Source organism: Desmodus rotundus, chromosome 9, assembly GCF_022682495.2.
Source record: "Desmodus rotundus isolate HL8 chromosome 9, HLdesRot8A.1, whole genome shotgun sequence".
Classification (NCBI taxonomy): Eukaryota; Metazoa; Chordata; class Mammalia; order Chiroptera; family Phyllostomidae; genus Desmodus; species Desmodus rotundus.
In genome coordinates, this window is record NC_071395.1 from 15974458 (window position 1) to 15989299 (window position 14842).

General features: G+C 40.2%; 1 protein-coding gene across 1 annotated transcript in view; it reads right to left on the reverse strand.

The window, feature by feature from the left end:
- TTC29 (tetratricopeptide repeat domain 29) overlaps positions 1-14842 on the reverse strand; it is a 145082-nt gene that overhangs the window by 73837 nt on the left and 56403 nt on the right. The window contains exons 7-8 of the mRNA XM_045202209.2: positions 14025-14237; positions 10942-11027 (exon numbers count right to left, since the gene is read on the reverse strand). Coding sequence (XP_045058144.1) covers positions 10942-11027; positions 14025-14237 — 299 coding nt within the window. The remainder of the gene's footprint in view (positions 1-10941; positions 11028-14024; positions 14238-14842) is intronic.

Sequence of the window (14842 nt, forward strand, 5' to 3'; positions counted from 1 at the left end):
AATGCACGTTATTACTTGTTAAGCATTTAATAATGTTAATGTGTGGATTGAGGTGAGCTGATGAAAGACTAACTGCTGTTATCGATCCTATGCTGAAGATTTTTACTGTGAATACTCTACATAAAACCTACTTAAAACATTAATAAGATCTTTGTGTTTTACTTTTTTCTTGTTAGAAAATCAATATACCGAAGGTCCTCAAATAACGTTGTTTCATTCAACATCATTTCATTATAACATTGATGAAACGCCATAGAAACTTAACTCAGTTTACATCAATTAGCCTAAGGTAAGATTGGTTGTGTTATATGTTGTTTCATGTCAAGTCCCAGAACCTATAGACCATGTTGAGTGAGGACTTACTGTATGTAAATTGTAGACAAATTTGGGAATACAGATCCACCACTCTCCCCAAAATAGAAAATTAATGTCATCCATTATCACAGCTTCCACAGGTAACCACTGAAAACGATTTGATGTTCCCAATATTTTCATATACATGTTTGTCTTATATGTATGCATATGCATGTATGTAAACATATGTAAGGACCACGGTCATAATGTACATAGTTTTGTACCTTGATTTTTTTGCTTAGTACTTTGATAATATTTTTATTGTTATAAAATAGTATCCCTTGTCCTGGCCGGGGGCTCGATTGGTTGGAGCATCATCCCACACACCGAAATGTTGCAGATTCAGTTCCTGGTTGGGGCAGATCCATAGGCTCTGGGTTCGATCCTTGGTAGCGGCGCATATAGGAGACCCCCATCAATGTTTTTCGCTCTCTCTCTCCCCCTTCCTCTCTCTCTAAAAGCAATGAGCATATCCTCATGTGAGGATTAAAAATAACTTACTCATTGTATCATTTTATTGACTGCATTGTATTGCAGCATAGAATACTCAGCAATGTTTAATCAGGTTGTTATTATACATTTATTTTATTTCTGGATGTTTCGCCATTATAAATAGTGCTTACAATGTTGTAGATTGAAGTTACAGCTAACTTTGAATGTATATTAATAATTGTGCAAATAATATTATAGCTAATTATGTATATACACTCATAATTATTTCCTTCTGATATACTCTGAAATGAGCAATTCCTGAGTCAAAAAATATGCAAAATTGTGAGTCTTCTTAAAATAGAAAAAAGCTATCATTTATTGAATGCTTGCTAAGGGTCAGGCACCAAACTATTTTATCTCATTTAATCCTCACAGCACCTTGACCATCCCCGTTTTACAGGTATGGAAAGGAAAGCGTACAGACGTCAAGTGAGTTCCATGTGTGTAGTCGAATTCAGTGCCCCCTGTACAATCCACTGCCAACGGCTGCTGTCACCAGCCCCCGGAACTACCTGTCCGATGGCTGGACTCATGACATGCTGGAATTGCCAGAGAACTGGTGTCGCTGGAAGCAGCTCTCAACCAATGAAGGATGGGAATTGGTGGACAAATACTCCAGCTCCCTCGTCCCTTTACTGGGATAACTGACTGGTTTCTACACTGTTTCTCAGAGTTCCAGCAGGACTGAGCTCCATTTGCCCCCAGCGGTAACTCGCTGGTGGAACTTCTCCCAAATTAACTACTCAGACTCAAAGCCATCTCTCGAAGTCTACCACTGAAGAAACCCAAACCAAGACGTCAAGGTTGTTAGTCCAATAGCCCAAAACTGTTCATCTCCCTCGGCCCATGCTTTTCCAGAAACTCAAAGAATGCCTTGTCAACTTTGCAAAAAATTTCTGAAAATGTGTTTTTGAGTAAGAACTGTAAGACATATTTAGACTGCAATGAAAATATTTTGTGATTGAGATATTCTGTGTTATTCATTTATTTTGAAACTCTAACACATAAAATTGCTATTCACACTCTTTAGGGGAAGATTTACTTTCATCGTTGGTCTGAATAAATTTGTCTCCTTCATCCTCCCTCCCCACTCTCGTTCCCTTTCCCCCACAGGCCTCTCTAATGTGTTGCCAAAGAGATTCTCTGTGGAGTGGGGCAGGCGCACCATGGGCTAATCACGCCCGGAGTCCCACGCACTCCTGCACGCCCTCCACCAGCTTCCACTTCTAACCCCACTTCCCGTTGTCCCATACTATTTGACTTCCTAATTTTTCGCCTCTAAGTCATGCTTTTATGTAAAAGAATATTAAGTTTCTCCCTTGAAATGCTGTCATACACACTTACATAATCAACCTTTCATTATTCAGGAACTGAACGTCATTTTGTGGATTGCTTGGTTTCTTCTTTCCTTCCTTCTCTTTCTCTATCACTGACCAGCATCACTCCCATTTAAGGATAAAAAGGTTCAAGAGAGGACATTCATGGGCAAAATGCAGATTCGATCTTAAACAAGTTCAGTTTATGACTTACTAACTAAATTTTTATATGCTTATTAAGGGACAAAGTTGAAATTACTGGGTAAAAGAGTGTTTTAAGTGTACAGTTAAGTATTAGGAGTATAGCATTAGAGTTATTTTTAAAGTCCATTCTGTGCTATTTTTATTGAGCACTAATTATACTGAATAAGCTCTAATGTCAAGGTAGCTATTAATTGAAGATCAAGTAATTGTCTACACTACAGATACACTTGAGAATATTTTGGATACGTTTTAATATATTGAATTACATTTTTCTTTCTGAAGTGATCCCTTCTGTGTGGTAGAGGAAAAGTACATAATTTAGCTCAGTCTGGAGGGGCGAAGTATGATCCCCACGTGATTGCTGCTTAACATGTCGAGTCCTATAACCATCTCCGGGTATTTGCAGGTGTGATGCCTCTTCTTTTTTTGCAGCCTCTAGATCAACTTGTGCTAACAGCTGTGCTGTTGCCTCTAGGTCTGTCATACAATTAGTCTTCTGATGAACTATGCAGGTTGCTTTATTGCTCCAGAGAACATTTTCATATGCTAGGCCTTGAACTTTAAGGAGTATACATATATTATGTTCCATATGTCACTACTATTCTGTACAGTTGATTAGGTGCCTTCTTTTCAGTGTCGAAGTCCATCCTCTTTAGGATGAACCAAACAAAAATAACGATCTTTTTCTTTATTTTCCCTCAAAATGAATATTGAAAATTTTTGCACTATTTCTTAAAATGTGAATGACTGGAAAGAAAAATTTCAGCAGCTTTGTAAAGAGCTACTGTAGCAGCACATTTTATAATGAATAATAAGAACAATAATGAAGTTTTGGTTAAAGTGGTATTCTAGATCCCAAAGGAACCAAAACCAGCTTTCCCATTCCAAAAAAATCAATGCATTTTGTTACTAGGATATCAGTGTTTATGTTAATGTAGGCCATGGACTTTCCTTCCTGACACAAAACATCACTTTATTTTTGCCTCATGGCTTACTATTTTAAAAAGTACAGATTTTCTTTTTTTTTTCTTGATTTTTTTTCTTTTTCTCCAATTTTTTGTCCTTTAAATGACAAATACTGTAATTTATATGACGCATGCCATTACAAAGTCACCGTTTAGAAAGAAGAACAACACATGCTATTTTTCTAAGCTGTGACATTGAAAAGAAAGAGAACAATTAGGAAAATGAAATAGAAGAAAAAGGTTTAAAGAGAGCCAAACTCCCCAGTAATGAGGAAACTTAAAAAAATTCAATTTGCTAAGATCCTGGCCTGCAAACGATCTTTGCTCCACAAATGTATATGTGGTTATTCCTGGAAAGCTGTCTGCTCTACTGTTTTAGAAAGGCCATGGCCTTAAATACAAAGACAATAGTAGCAAAATTATTAGTAAAACATTTTACATTTTCATAATCTCCAAATTAATAAAACATATTTTTTAACAACTTAAAAGGTTATTATCCAAGTAAGGCTAACTGTTCAAAAGGGTATTAAATCCTATCAGATATGGAGTCCATGCTTACACCATGCCCTAAATGATTGCTTTATAACTGAGGAACATAATTTTATGCAGTTTGGAAATCAGTCCATTTCTTTAAAGTAGAAAACACGAATATTTTCTTCTTATACCAGTGTGTTTTCTAACCCTATCACCTTTCTTTTGCTGGTCAGATGATGGATATTTTGAACAGTTCTCTACTTCATAAATGTCTGGAATGAAAAGGAAGGAGTGCTCTTTGTGACTGGGGGAAGGTGTGGGGGCGGGGGTGAGGCCGAACAGGAAGAGGGTGGTGAGGCGGCAGTTGGGGGCAATGGGGTCTGGGACAGCTGCTCCTGTTAGATTCTCCTGGAGACTGCCTAAGAAGGGTCACAGGACAAAGAGACGCGGCAGATGAAAACTCGGTGGAAAGCAGAAAATTACTGCTGAGAGCCCTGAGCTCACACCTGAATCACCTCCAGCGGAGCGGTGAGCCCTCTTCGGTGCTTCCGAGGCTGGTGATGAACCAACCACACAGCCCCAGGAGGCACGCTGGCTGCACGCAGGACTGACTCCGTGTTTTGTGCAGTGGTGACCCGAGGGCTTCTGGGAGGAGGAGGCCACCATTCCTGTGCGCCAGCACCTGAACTTCCCTCAGACACCAAGGCCATTCAAGAACAGAAGGGTCAATTTTAGGGAATAATTTCTAATTGGCAAGTAAGGACAACTTCTATTTAATGAGTGGTGAAAAGCTCTGATCTTTAAATAAACAAATAACTCAAGTCCTTTTTTTGCATAAATCTTATTTTTTAACACAGAGAAAAGTTATTAATAAATTAATAATAAAGTTTCCCACAAAATGTTGATTTATCATATTTCCATTATAAAAATATGTGCCAATACAAAGGTAAATGTAAGCACTATATAATTTACATGATAAATTTAGCAAATCACAGTTAAGAAAAACATAAGTATAAAGCAGGCATTTTGAAACATACTCAATAAATGTTATTTACTAGAGTATCATTGTCATCATTATTCGGTACTAATTATATCACAGCCTGTAGTAATAACAGTATCTTACGTATGAAAACTGTTTATAGTTTAAAGTGTAAACATGTATTTTTTAAATCTCCTTGATCTTCACAAAGGTGCAGGGAAGCCGCCATTGCCATTCTTATTTTGCAGACAAATTTGAGACTCCAAGGAGTTAAGTCACTGGCTGCATAATGGTTTCAGTGGTAGATGAAAGTCTTCCCTCAAAAAAGTGACCAGAAGGAAAACTAGCTTTAGGAATGTTACCATGGAATCCGCCAAGGCGTCTGGATGGCAGCGAGATCACCACTTAAAGTAGAGTCCACCGCCATCGAGAATGGAATGAGTTCTAAGGGAGGAGGTAACGTACTAAATCGAGAAAGGAACTAAATGGCAACAACTGCAAGGAGCAACTCCCCTCGCATTCTCTGTAAGCTGAACATCACGGATCAAGTAAAGCCTTCTTCACTAGAAATGCCCTCATACACAATGGTTTCATCTTTGTTTGTATCTACTGGTTTGAAAGAATAAATACGATTTAATTACATTTACTCAGTGAGACTCTAAAAATATATCATGTTACAAATATGATCCATATACTTATGAACAACCCATAACTATTAGAATTAGAATTAGTGCAACTATTTTTTCTGATATCTATTATAATTTCTCTATGGGATGCTGCTGCTGAGGCTGGAGATTTATGGTAACCTTGTATGTACGTTAACACCAATGTCACAGGAGTTCTAAGCTATTATAAAGATGCTGACATGTACCCAGATATACAGAGAGCTACTGTTGTGTATACAGAATTAGTAAATAATAGCACATGTGATAAATCTTGTGCTCTAGAAACAAATGAAATCAATAGGATGAATTTTTGCTTTCATAGTATAATTTTCAGTAGGCTATGTTATCGCTAAATAATAGGAAACAAATAATTCACTGAATGTACTGAAGCTTGAGTAAAGGTGGCATTCCTAAAATGTTTAAGTGGAATCAGTATTAGAGAGGAAAAAAATTCACGCACAAAAATGAAGTGCTAACGGACTCCCCTCCTTTTTCTTAAAATGACTTCATGGTTGCAATGGCTGATTGTGGAAGCTGGTCCAACTCTGCACCAGGCCTTAATAACTGGGACTTTACTAAGATACAAGGGTGGGCAGAAGTAGATTTACCGTTGTGAGTACATGAAACACAGGGTTGATTTTTGTATTATTATTTATTAATTATTACAGTATTTGTCATTACTGTTAACCTACTTTTGCCCACCCCTGGATTTTTCTCTTTGAAACCTTAGGACTTCATAAGATGCATTTACCTTCTAAAACTCAGAGTGTACGCTACTTGGAACATTTACAGGTCTGAATTGCTGATGGCGGAAGGGAGTTACTACTTTCCCAGCCCCTGAAACACGCAGGAAACAGTATCCTCCTTAAATGTCAGGTCTTTGTGACCTCCTGTGCGGGTTTATGGGCGCAGCTATCACTGCTCTTGTCCAAATGCCTTTTCCTCCTGGTACAGATACTTCAGTCCTAATAAATCCATTATTTGTTTAAGTTTAGCTCTGTGCTGTCATTCGGTAGAGAACTTTTTTATCAGCAAGGAATGGATGCCCGAAGTGTATTCATATACTTGCCAACATATTCTCCTATTACATGTATTAATAATTTATTAATGACTTAAACTCTTTAAGATATATTAGAAAAATTTCAAAATCTGCTTCTGATCATCGAAACTTTTTAATTGGAAATATCTACTTGTGACAGGTTTCTTTAAGCCAAGTTTCTTTGAAAAAAATCATGTAAAAATCTTTAAACAGAGGAACAACATTATTGGAAGGGAGAAATTTTTTGTCAGAGGTGGAGGCTGAATCTAGAAGCAAGATACTGAAAATCTGAAAATATTCTAAATTAGAAACTGAAATTACAAGTGAGAAAATAAAAACATCATATGGAATTGCTGAAAATTAAAGCTGGACTGAATACGAAAACAGAAGGGAAATGCTGAAGGTAACCAGACGCTGTCTCGCGCTGGCTCCACTGAGACAAACCTGATTTCTGAGCTTTCCTGACCCTCTTTACAGCCACACTGCGAAGAAACACTATTAATGCTTTAAAGCAGATGAGGGCAGTGGTGATAATATTGCACAGGGTGGGAAAGTAGGATTAAGGAGGATTTTAAATAATTTTTTTCTGTGTTGAATTTTTACTTTGTGATTAGCTATCTAATCAATCAAGTAATCAATCTTATTTATGAACTGATCATGTGATATATTTTTTTAGAACATATTCACTAAATAAGGAGCGCTCTGCCTGTTGTGGGTTTATAAGAGGCATCTCGTAAACTGGAAGCAGCACTGTCAGAAGGAGAGAGACTGCAGATGGAAAGACACGCTGTAGTTTGCAAAGAGATAATCGATCGCTTATGTAAGAGGAGCAGCCCACCAGGTCCTAAAGGAAAAGTGAAAGGGAATTCAAATACAAGTCTGCAGAATGTCCTTTCATCTCTGAAAGGAAGCAGGGAAAAGTGGCTGAAGTAAGATGCTAGAGAGAATGAAAAGACACGGCCTTCAACCTGAAATCGAAGCAAGCTTCAGGTTTCGTGGGAATCTGTCTTAGTTCAAGTGCAGAAACAGGCTGCTCTCTACCATCTGCCTGAGCTGAACGACCTCCATGTCCAGAATCAGGCACAGCCTCTCAGTGTCCGTTCTCCACCCCAGCCCCACCTCCCTGTCTGTGGGGATTCCTTCTCGACTTTGCCCTTGGCATCCTGTGCCCAGACCTGACATCAAAAACTTCTTTGGCCCTGCAGCTCTGCCTGTGGGCTGGACCCAAATCTTATGCTTCCTGCAAGTCCTCGGTCTGGATGAGCTGGGTTCCCAAAAGGCCACAATATTCTGCCACAAGCAACACCTGGGCTCTGAAGACAGCCCCTGACTCTTCCCAACTTCAAAGACTACTCTTGCACAGTGAGTGCAGCAGTGAGCCCAAGGCCTGGGGTATGGCCTGCCTGTCTTCCCAAGGCCTCCACCCTGGCTGGGGAATTCAAGGACAAGAATTAATTAACCCTGATCTAACCCAGGTACTTGCCTGGGGGAGGGGGTTAAGTTCTTACTGAAACTATCTGCACACAGCTCTCTTATTCCAGCCCCAAACCTGGGATGGGAGGCAGAAGGAGTTTTCACATTTTGGTCTTTTAGACATGCCCAGTTTCCCTGGCTTATTATATTTGATCGCCCAGGGTCCATCTGGACACCTCTGTCTCCCCCACCTCCCATATTCAGTCTACTACCAAGTCCTTCAGAACTACCGAGTCTACTTGTCTCCATCTCCACCGCTACTACTAGCGTCCAGAGACTTAGGTCGGGGTAGAAATAACAAAAGCTGGTAATATTCAAAGGTTTATTACATACCAGGCAGGCACTCTTAAAACTTTATGTAAATTGCCTCCTCTAACCACCCTCGGTATTAGTTTCCTGGGACTGATGCAACACATTACATTAATCATTAGACTGCCCTACACCGCTAGCGTTACGTTGCAAAAGTATAGGACAGATCAGTGTGTGGCATGACGCCACACTGATCTGACGCCACACATGACGCCACACATCAAAAGTCATCAAAAATACCACATTGCTTAAAAAATCACCTTCAGCCCTGGCTGGTGTGGCTCAGTGGACTGAGTGCCGGCCTGCAAACCAAAGGGTCACCCATTTGATTCCCAGTCAGGGTACAAGCCTGGGTTGTGGGCCAGGTCCCCAGTAAGGGGGTGTGTGAGAGGCAACCACAAGTTGATGTTTCTCTCCTGCTCTTTCTCCCTCCCTTCCCCTCTCTCTAAAAATAAATAAATTCTTTAAAAAATCACCTTCATACTCCTTAACAAAGCATTCAACACCCTCTAACCCACCATAAGATTCAAAAAGAACCTTAGAATGAAACCACCTTTTAAAGCAGGGGTCCCCAACAACCAGGCCGCAGACCAGCACTAGACCGGGCCTGTTAGGAACCAGGCCACACAGCAGGAGGTGAGCTTGAACGTAATGCACTTGAATCATATCCAAACCATCCCCTGCCCACACCCCCACCCCCATGCATGGAAAAATTGTCTTCCATGAAACCGGTCCCTAGTGCCAAAAAGGTTGGGGACCACTGTAAAGAGTGTCGAGATGTCATACAAGAAGAGATGGATAAATTTGGCCATATAAATATCTAAAAGTTCAGCATGAAAAAACTTCATAGTTAAAAAAAATGGGCTGCATAAACATTCAGAATACGTATTACCCACATGCCTAATTCCCTAAAGACATAAACAGCTCCTGAGGAAGCAGGCACCTTCATTTATTGTTTGTAGGAGTGTAAACTGGTGCAGCTACTTTGAAGGGCAGTTTATAAATAAAAATACAAATTCATCTCCTCTTAGCATTTCCACCTCTAAGAACTTATTCTATAGATTATTTCTCACCTTGGCACAAAGTGACTCACTGCTACACCCTTTGCAATAAAGATGTATTGGAAATAACCTACGTGCCCACCAAGAGAAGATGGTAAATTCATCGTGGTACAACTGTATCATGGGACATCATGAGGCCCTTTTAAAGTGAGGCATGTCTATACGCATTAGTGTGGAAGAGGATAACTCATTTTGTGAACACGAAGGACATATGTGTATATGCACTTACAGTCTATGTCTACATATGAATAGTATTGCAGGGATAACCCGGAAACTCTGCCTTTGAGAAAACAACTGGACACTGATGCAGGGGTGGAAGGAAGATTTATTTTTCACTGTAAACTCCTGTGCTGTTTGTATTTATTTCGACACGTGCTTGCATTGCCCATGAGAGAGAGAGAGAGAATGCCACTTTTCACCTAATTTTCCAACTTGATCTCATACTGTACTTGTCCTTCACCAGACAATTCGCTGCTTGCCAAACACACCGAGTATATTCATGTTGAGCGTGTGTGTGAGTGTGTGAGTGTCTAATGCTCCATCATCCTCGCCACTCACACTTTCCACCTGGGGAGGCGCTGCTCCCCCGAAGCTCGGCTGTGCAGCCTTCCTGGTCTCTGGTGTTGGAACCGACTGCTCTTATCTCTGCACTCGGAGAGCTCCTGGTTGTTGAAGTACAGGTATGTGTGCAAGTTGTCGCCCTCGTTCAATTAGCCCCCGAACAGGAAGTGCGCACATCTTGTTGGCCTCTGGTTCCCCAGAGTACCTGGAACTCGGTGTTTCTGAGCGCGTGCCATTAACCAAAAACCATTAAGCAGAAGAGCCATCTAGGAGAACTTGCTTGCTGTAATGACCCAAGTTTAAGGGAGGTAGAGAAAAATATCTAGCTCGAATATAGAAATCTTACATCGCATGAATATCTAAAATAGCAAATGAGCAATCTGCAAAGTTGAAAATAAAGCAAATACTGCATATCAAATAGAATTATTACAAGACAGAGATATATGTAAGTGAAATGAAGTAGGAAGCTATGCTTTAAATATATTAGGGGTCAAGAGAAAAACTAAAGAAAAATAATTTCATTTTAGTACAGAAAAGACAGCTCTTGACGTTTTATTGATTGAGTTTTCCTGGCCAAACACACCAAGCCTGGACATAAACCACACAACAGTGATTCTCATCATGAAGCGGACTCTGTCTCAGGGTGCCCCTCACCCCCTCACATGGAAGGCCCACGGCCATGCAATTCACTCTAAGGCTTCACAGTCACCCACTTTTCTAAGCAAATTTTCCTACATCATATATGTTTATAGTAACTCTTTTTTACTGCTTACTTTTTGCCGTCATTAAACCCATTTCCTCTCGTCCTTGATGACATGGGAGTGTAGAGGGTCACACGACTCTCTATATTTAACGTTCATATATCCTAAAGAACGCCATGGCACCTGACTATGGACTACCTTCTATAAACAAAACACCAATTTTGTGCCTCTAGAAGGTTGCTATTGTGCATCAGGTCCATTGCTGTTGGCCTTATAACAACATACAATAAAATAAAATATAATGAAATTAAGATACAAAGTGACAATTGAAAGTTTACTTCAACTTACTGTTAATGCTGTTTCATACTCTCCAGCAGCCAAGTGTGCTAAGCCCAAGTAATAGGAAGCTTCGCCTTCCATCTTTTTGTCATTTCCTGATGTGAAAATGCAGAAAAATTACTGTGACTTTAAAGAAATTGATTTATTACTACAAACGGAATATTTGCTTTTTACGACAGTAGAAAGTTACTGTAACAAAGTATACCTATTTATCAACAATCCCTGAAATCTAGCTGTTTACTGTTTAAAAAAAAAGTCTGATGTTAACGCAACTGACCCAGATCACAGATGTTCACGTGCATCGGCAAAACAATTACGAGGCGTCACCCTCCCACACAGAGACCAGCAGCATCATTGTGAGATCCGCGCACGATGTCTATGCTGGTCCACCATGGGAGACCTAGGGCTGCCGGCACAGCTGCTGCCGCCTACATCGAGTAACTGCTAAAGGGAACCGACATCACACGGTGCGTGCACACACATACACGACACTGACCTTCAGCTAAGGCTCTTAACAGGGCAGCTAGCTAGCAAATTAAGGAATTATATTTTTTTGATTGGGTCCGATTTAAAAGCTACTGGTTAAAACTTGGATCAGAATGACTGACAGAGTTTCACTTGTTGGTACAATAAAGAATTCCATACACGTGTTGAAACCCAAACTCGTTTTTCTGTGCTTAATGACTAGTAATGCTTTTCATCACCTTTCACAAGGAATTTTAGCCGTTCTAATCTCTGTGTAATGTGTTTTATTCCAGGAACTATCAACTTCTTTCCACAGAGCGTGAAACATGTAACGTGTGGTCCAGTAAGACACACATCATACGTTCTCATAAACATGTAACTTGTTCACATTTACTGTACAAAATATAACATATAAATCTAATATACTCACAAAAACCATTATGACTTTATACATAAAAAGAACAGTATCTGTTTTTTGCTTTTGGAAGTCTTTGGCTCTCAGTGTTACGTAACTCCTAGGTAACGCAAGGGCTAAAAGACACAGCTCAGTTTTGATCCTCAGAAAGTACCAGGGCGTTTCTGAACTCTGCATCGCAACCGCCGCAGATTTCCGCAGGAGCTAGCCATCCCCTGTGCTGCCTTCCCTCTCACCACCCAGTGCATCAGTACGCATGAGGCATGGCTCACGCGGACGCAGGGTGGCAAATGCCAGTGACGGCATTTTGTCTCCTTCTCGAGCAATTTACACCAATTGCAGAGAAGTATACCCTTAAGACTTCACTTCAGCAGAGTTGATAGTACCAGTGATCCCATCTAGGGAATTTTAACTCTTCAAATTCCACTGGGCACTAACTCTTTCTCTGATAAGGGTTCACAAGTGCTGGGGTCGGGGTGAGACTAGGGAAGAGAAAGAGGGGGGAAAAGGAAGAGGCTAAGAGGGGAAGTGGCCCTTGGATGGTGAAGCTGGCTGTGTGTGATTTGTGCTTTGCTGTGATAAACGGTGTCACTGGGTTAAGCACTGACAACAGCATGAGCTGGTGAGTTGTCATCATTTGCATCTAATCCTGTGTAGAGGGCGTCCCAGCAAAGAGGAGAAAGAAAATCTACCCTTGTCGATAGGAAGATTTTGAGGCCGCTGATTTAAATAGTTGGATCGCATCAAATATTAGTTTTAAAATAGAATTTAACCACGAGAACTTTTCCTGCTCACTAGTTGAGACAAAGTCAAGATAAAGCGGATACAATAAAATGACGGAAAAAAAAATGTCAGCACTATTAAAGATGAGCAACTCATATGGAACAAAAAGGTAAAATACTATCAATATATCATGTAGTTTGAGTGGGCTGAATTAATACTGGCTTTGCTATCTAACTCAACAATGATTTATCTTAAAGAAAACACCATGTGTTTATTTTCGAGACTCTAGGAACAGTCCTTTCTTTGTGAACCACTTTACAATTTAGCAAATGTGAACCTAAAGTAAAATTCCTTTTCCTATGTGATACACTACATTGAAATTGCACATCACTTTCCAGGTAACTAAAGTCAGCTGCTGAAATTGACCTGAGAGCCAGCTACTGATACCAGCGCTTCCTCCTTGGGGAAGGTACTAGACCACCATTCATCCAAAGGCAGTTCATGCAAGGAGATACATCTTTCAATGGGGGTGGTTTCCTAAGGGTGTTCTAACTAATGTTATTAAAAGATATAATAGAGAGAATGTGCTGTTTACTTTTACTCTTTAGAAAAATTAAAATTAAAATCAGTCTTGCTTACTCCAGCTAAGCCATCTGTCACTCCAATAGATCAGATATAGCTAGAAGCCAAGCAACTTCAGGTCAAGAGCATAACTTCTGTCATTTGCCTTCATGAAAAGGCTACTCTAATAAATCACTGTGTGGTAATAAAATGTCCTTGCATTTCACAAAGTAAAAACTTAATTGAGTAGCGGCTCCACATTCTTTATATTTTCTATATACACAAATGGTATGGAATGTCAAGGATCGGTTTTCACAAAAGTGTTTTTACTGCTCTGAATGTGCATGTGAATCCCCTGGGGATCTTGCCAACCTGTGGTTCTGATGCAGTAGGTCCTGGGTGGGGCCTGAGGTGCTGCTTTTCTCACAAGCTCCCTGGAAATGCTGATGCTGCCCATCCAAAGTCCACACTTTGATAGGCAAGAGTTCTATTTCCCTGTTACTCCTAACTAAATATTTACCATATCTTCCATCTTACTCGACAACGAGGAATTCACAAACAATGAAAGGTCTCTCAGACCGAAAGAATAATAAGACCTTACACACGCGCACACACACAGACACACACACACACACCCTTAACTTTTGCAAACGACCTTACTTTCTCATTATGGGTTCATTGTTTTATAACAGGGCTCCCAGAAGGTTGTAATTTTGGAGATAAAGCTTTCAAGAAACTAATGGATTTCTTGTTGTCAGCACCGAAGCACCTCTGTTTTACAGTGAAATTTGAAAGTATATTGATGGCATTTGTCTTTGCATTTCGTAGGAAATAATCACCCAAACACTGACGATTTTTATATCACTCTTGGGAGAAGCAGCGTCTGCCCATTAAAGGAAGCGATGTGAGAGTGTTCTTTCCCACTTACCTTCTTTGGCTATTTCAGAAGCTTTTATTAGAATTCTGATGGCCTGTTTGTAATCTTTATTCTCCAGCATTCTGTCTGAGAGTAATCTGTAAGTCCTCAGGAGACTCTCGCAGGCCAACAAGTTGAGAAAGTGGCCTGTCTCATCCTTCCATATCCGCCCTTGCGTCAATTGATGGAATGCTTCATAATGCTCAGCAGCTTCCAGGAGCTGACCTGGAGAATAGAAGCCCATTCATAAACATAAACCACAGGCCAGAACATGTTTTCAAAAATCTTGTGTACATCTTGTGTTTTACTGTTAAGAGGTGGGGAGGCGACATAAAGTAAAGGCAAGGATTTCTAAGCCTGAAGAAGACTTAAACTGGCAAAGGAGCTGCTTCCATTTGGACCTCAAATTTAGCATTGATTTAGTCTTCAACCTGCTAGAAGGATGTACTTTGGCCAGTAGAAGTTGACTAGGATTTCGGATGTTTAGAAAAGAGTGTGAACGTCCAGCAATAATTATTAATGACAAGTCATATGAGCTAACATTCATTTAATATTACACATGCAAAGCACTGTTCTTTGTGCTTTACATGCATTTCTCATTAAACAGTCCCATGGAATAGATTCATGAGTCCATTTTACAGAAGAGAAAGTGAGGGTAAGAATTTTGCCCAAGACGGCACACCTAGTGGGTGAGGAGGTCCGGGTAATCTGTTCCCAGAGCCCACGCTCGCCACCCCTGTCCTGCACCGCTTCCCTGGCAGACAGCAGAATCGTTCTCAAGAAGAATCTGGGCATCTTCATAAGGGATGCATCTGTTGTTACAAATTCAA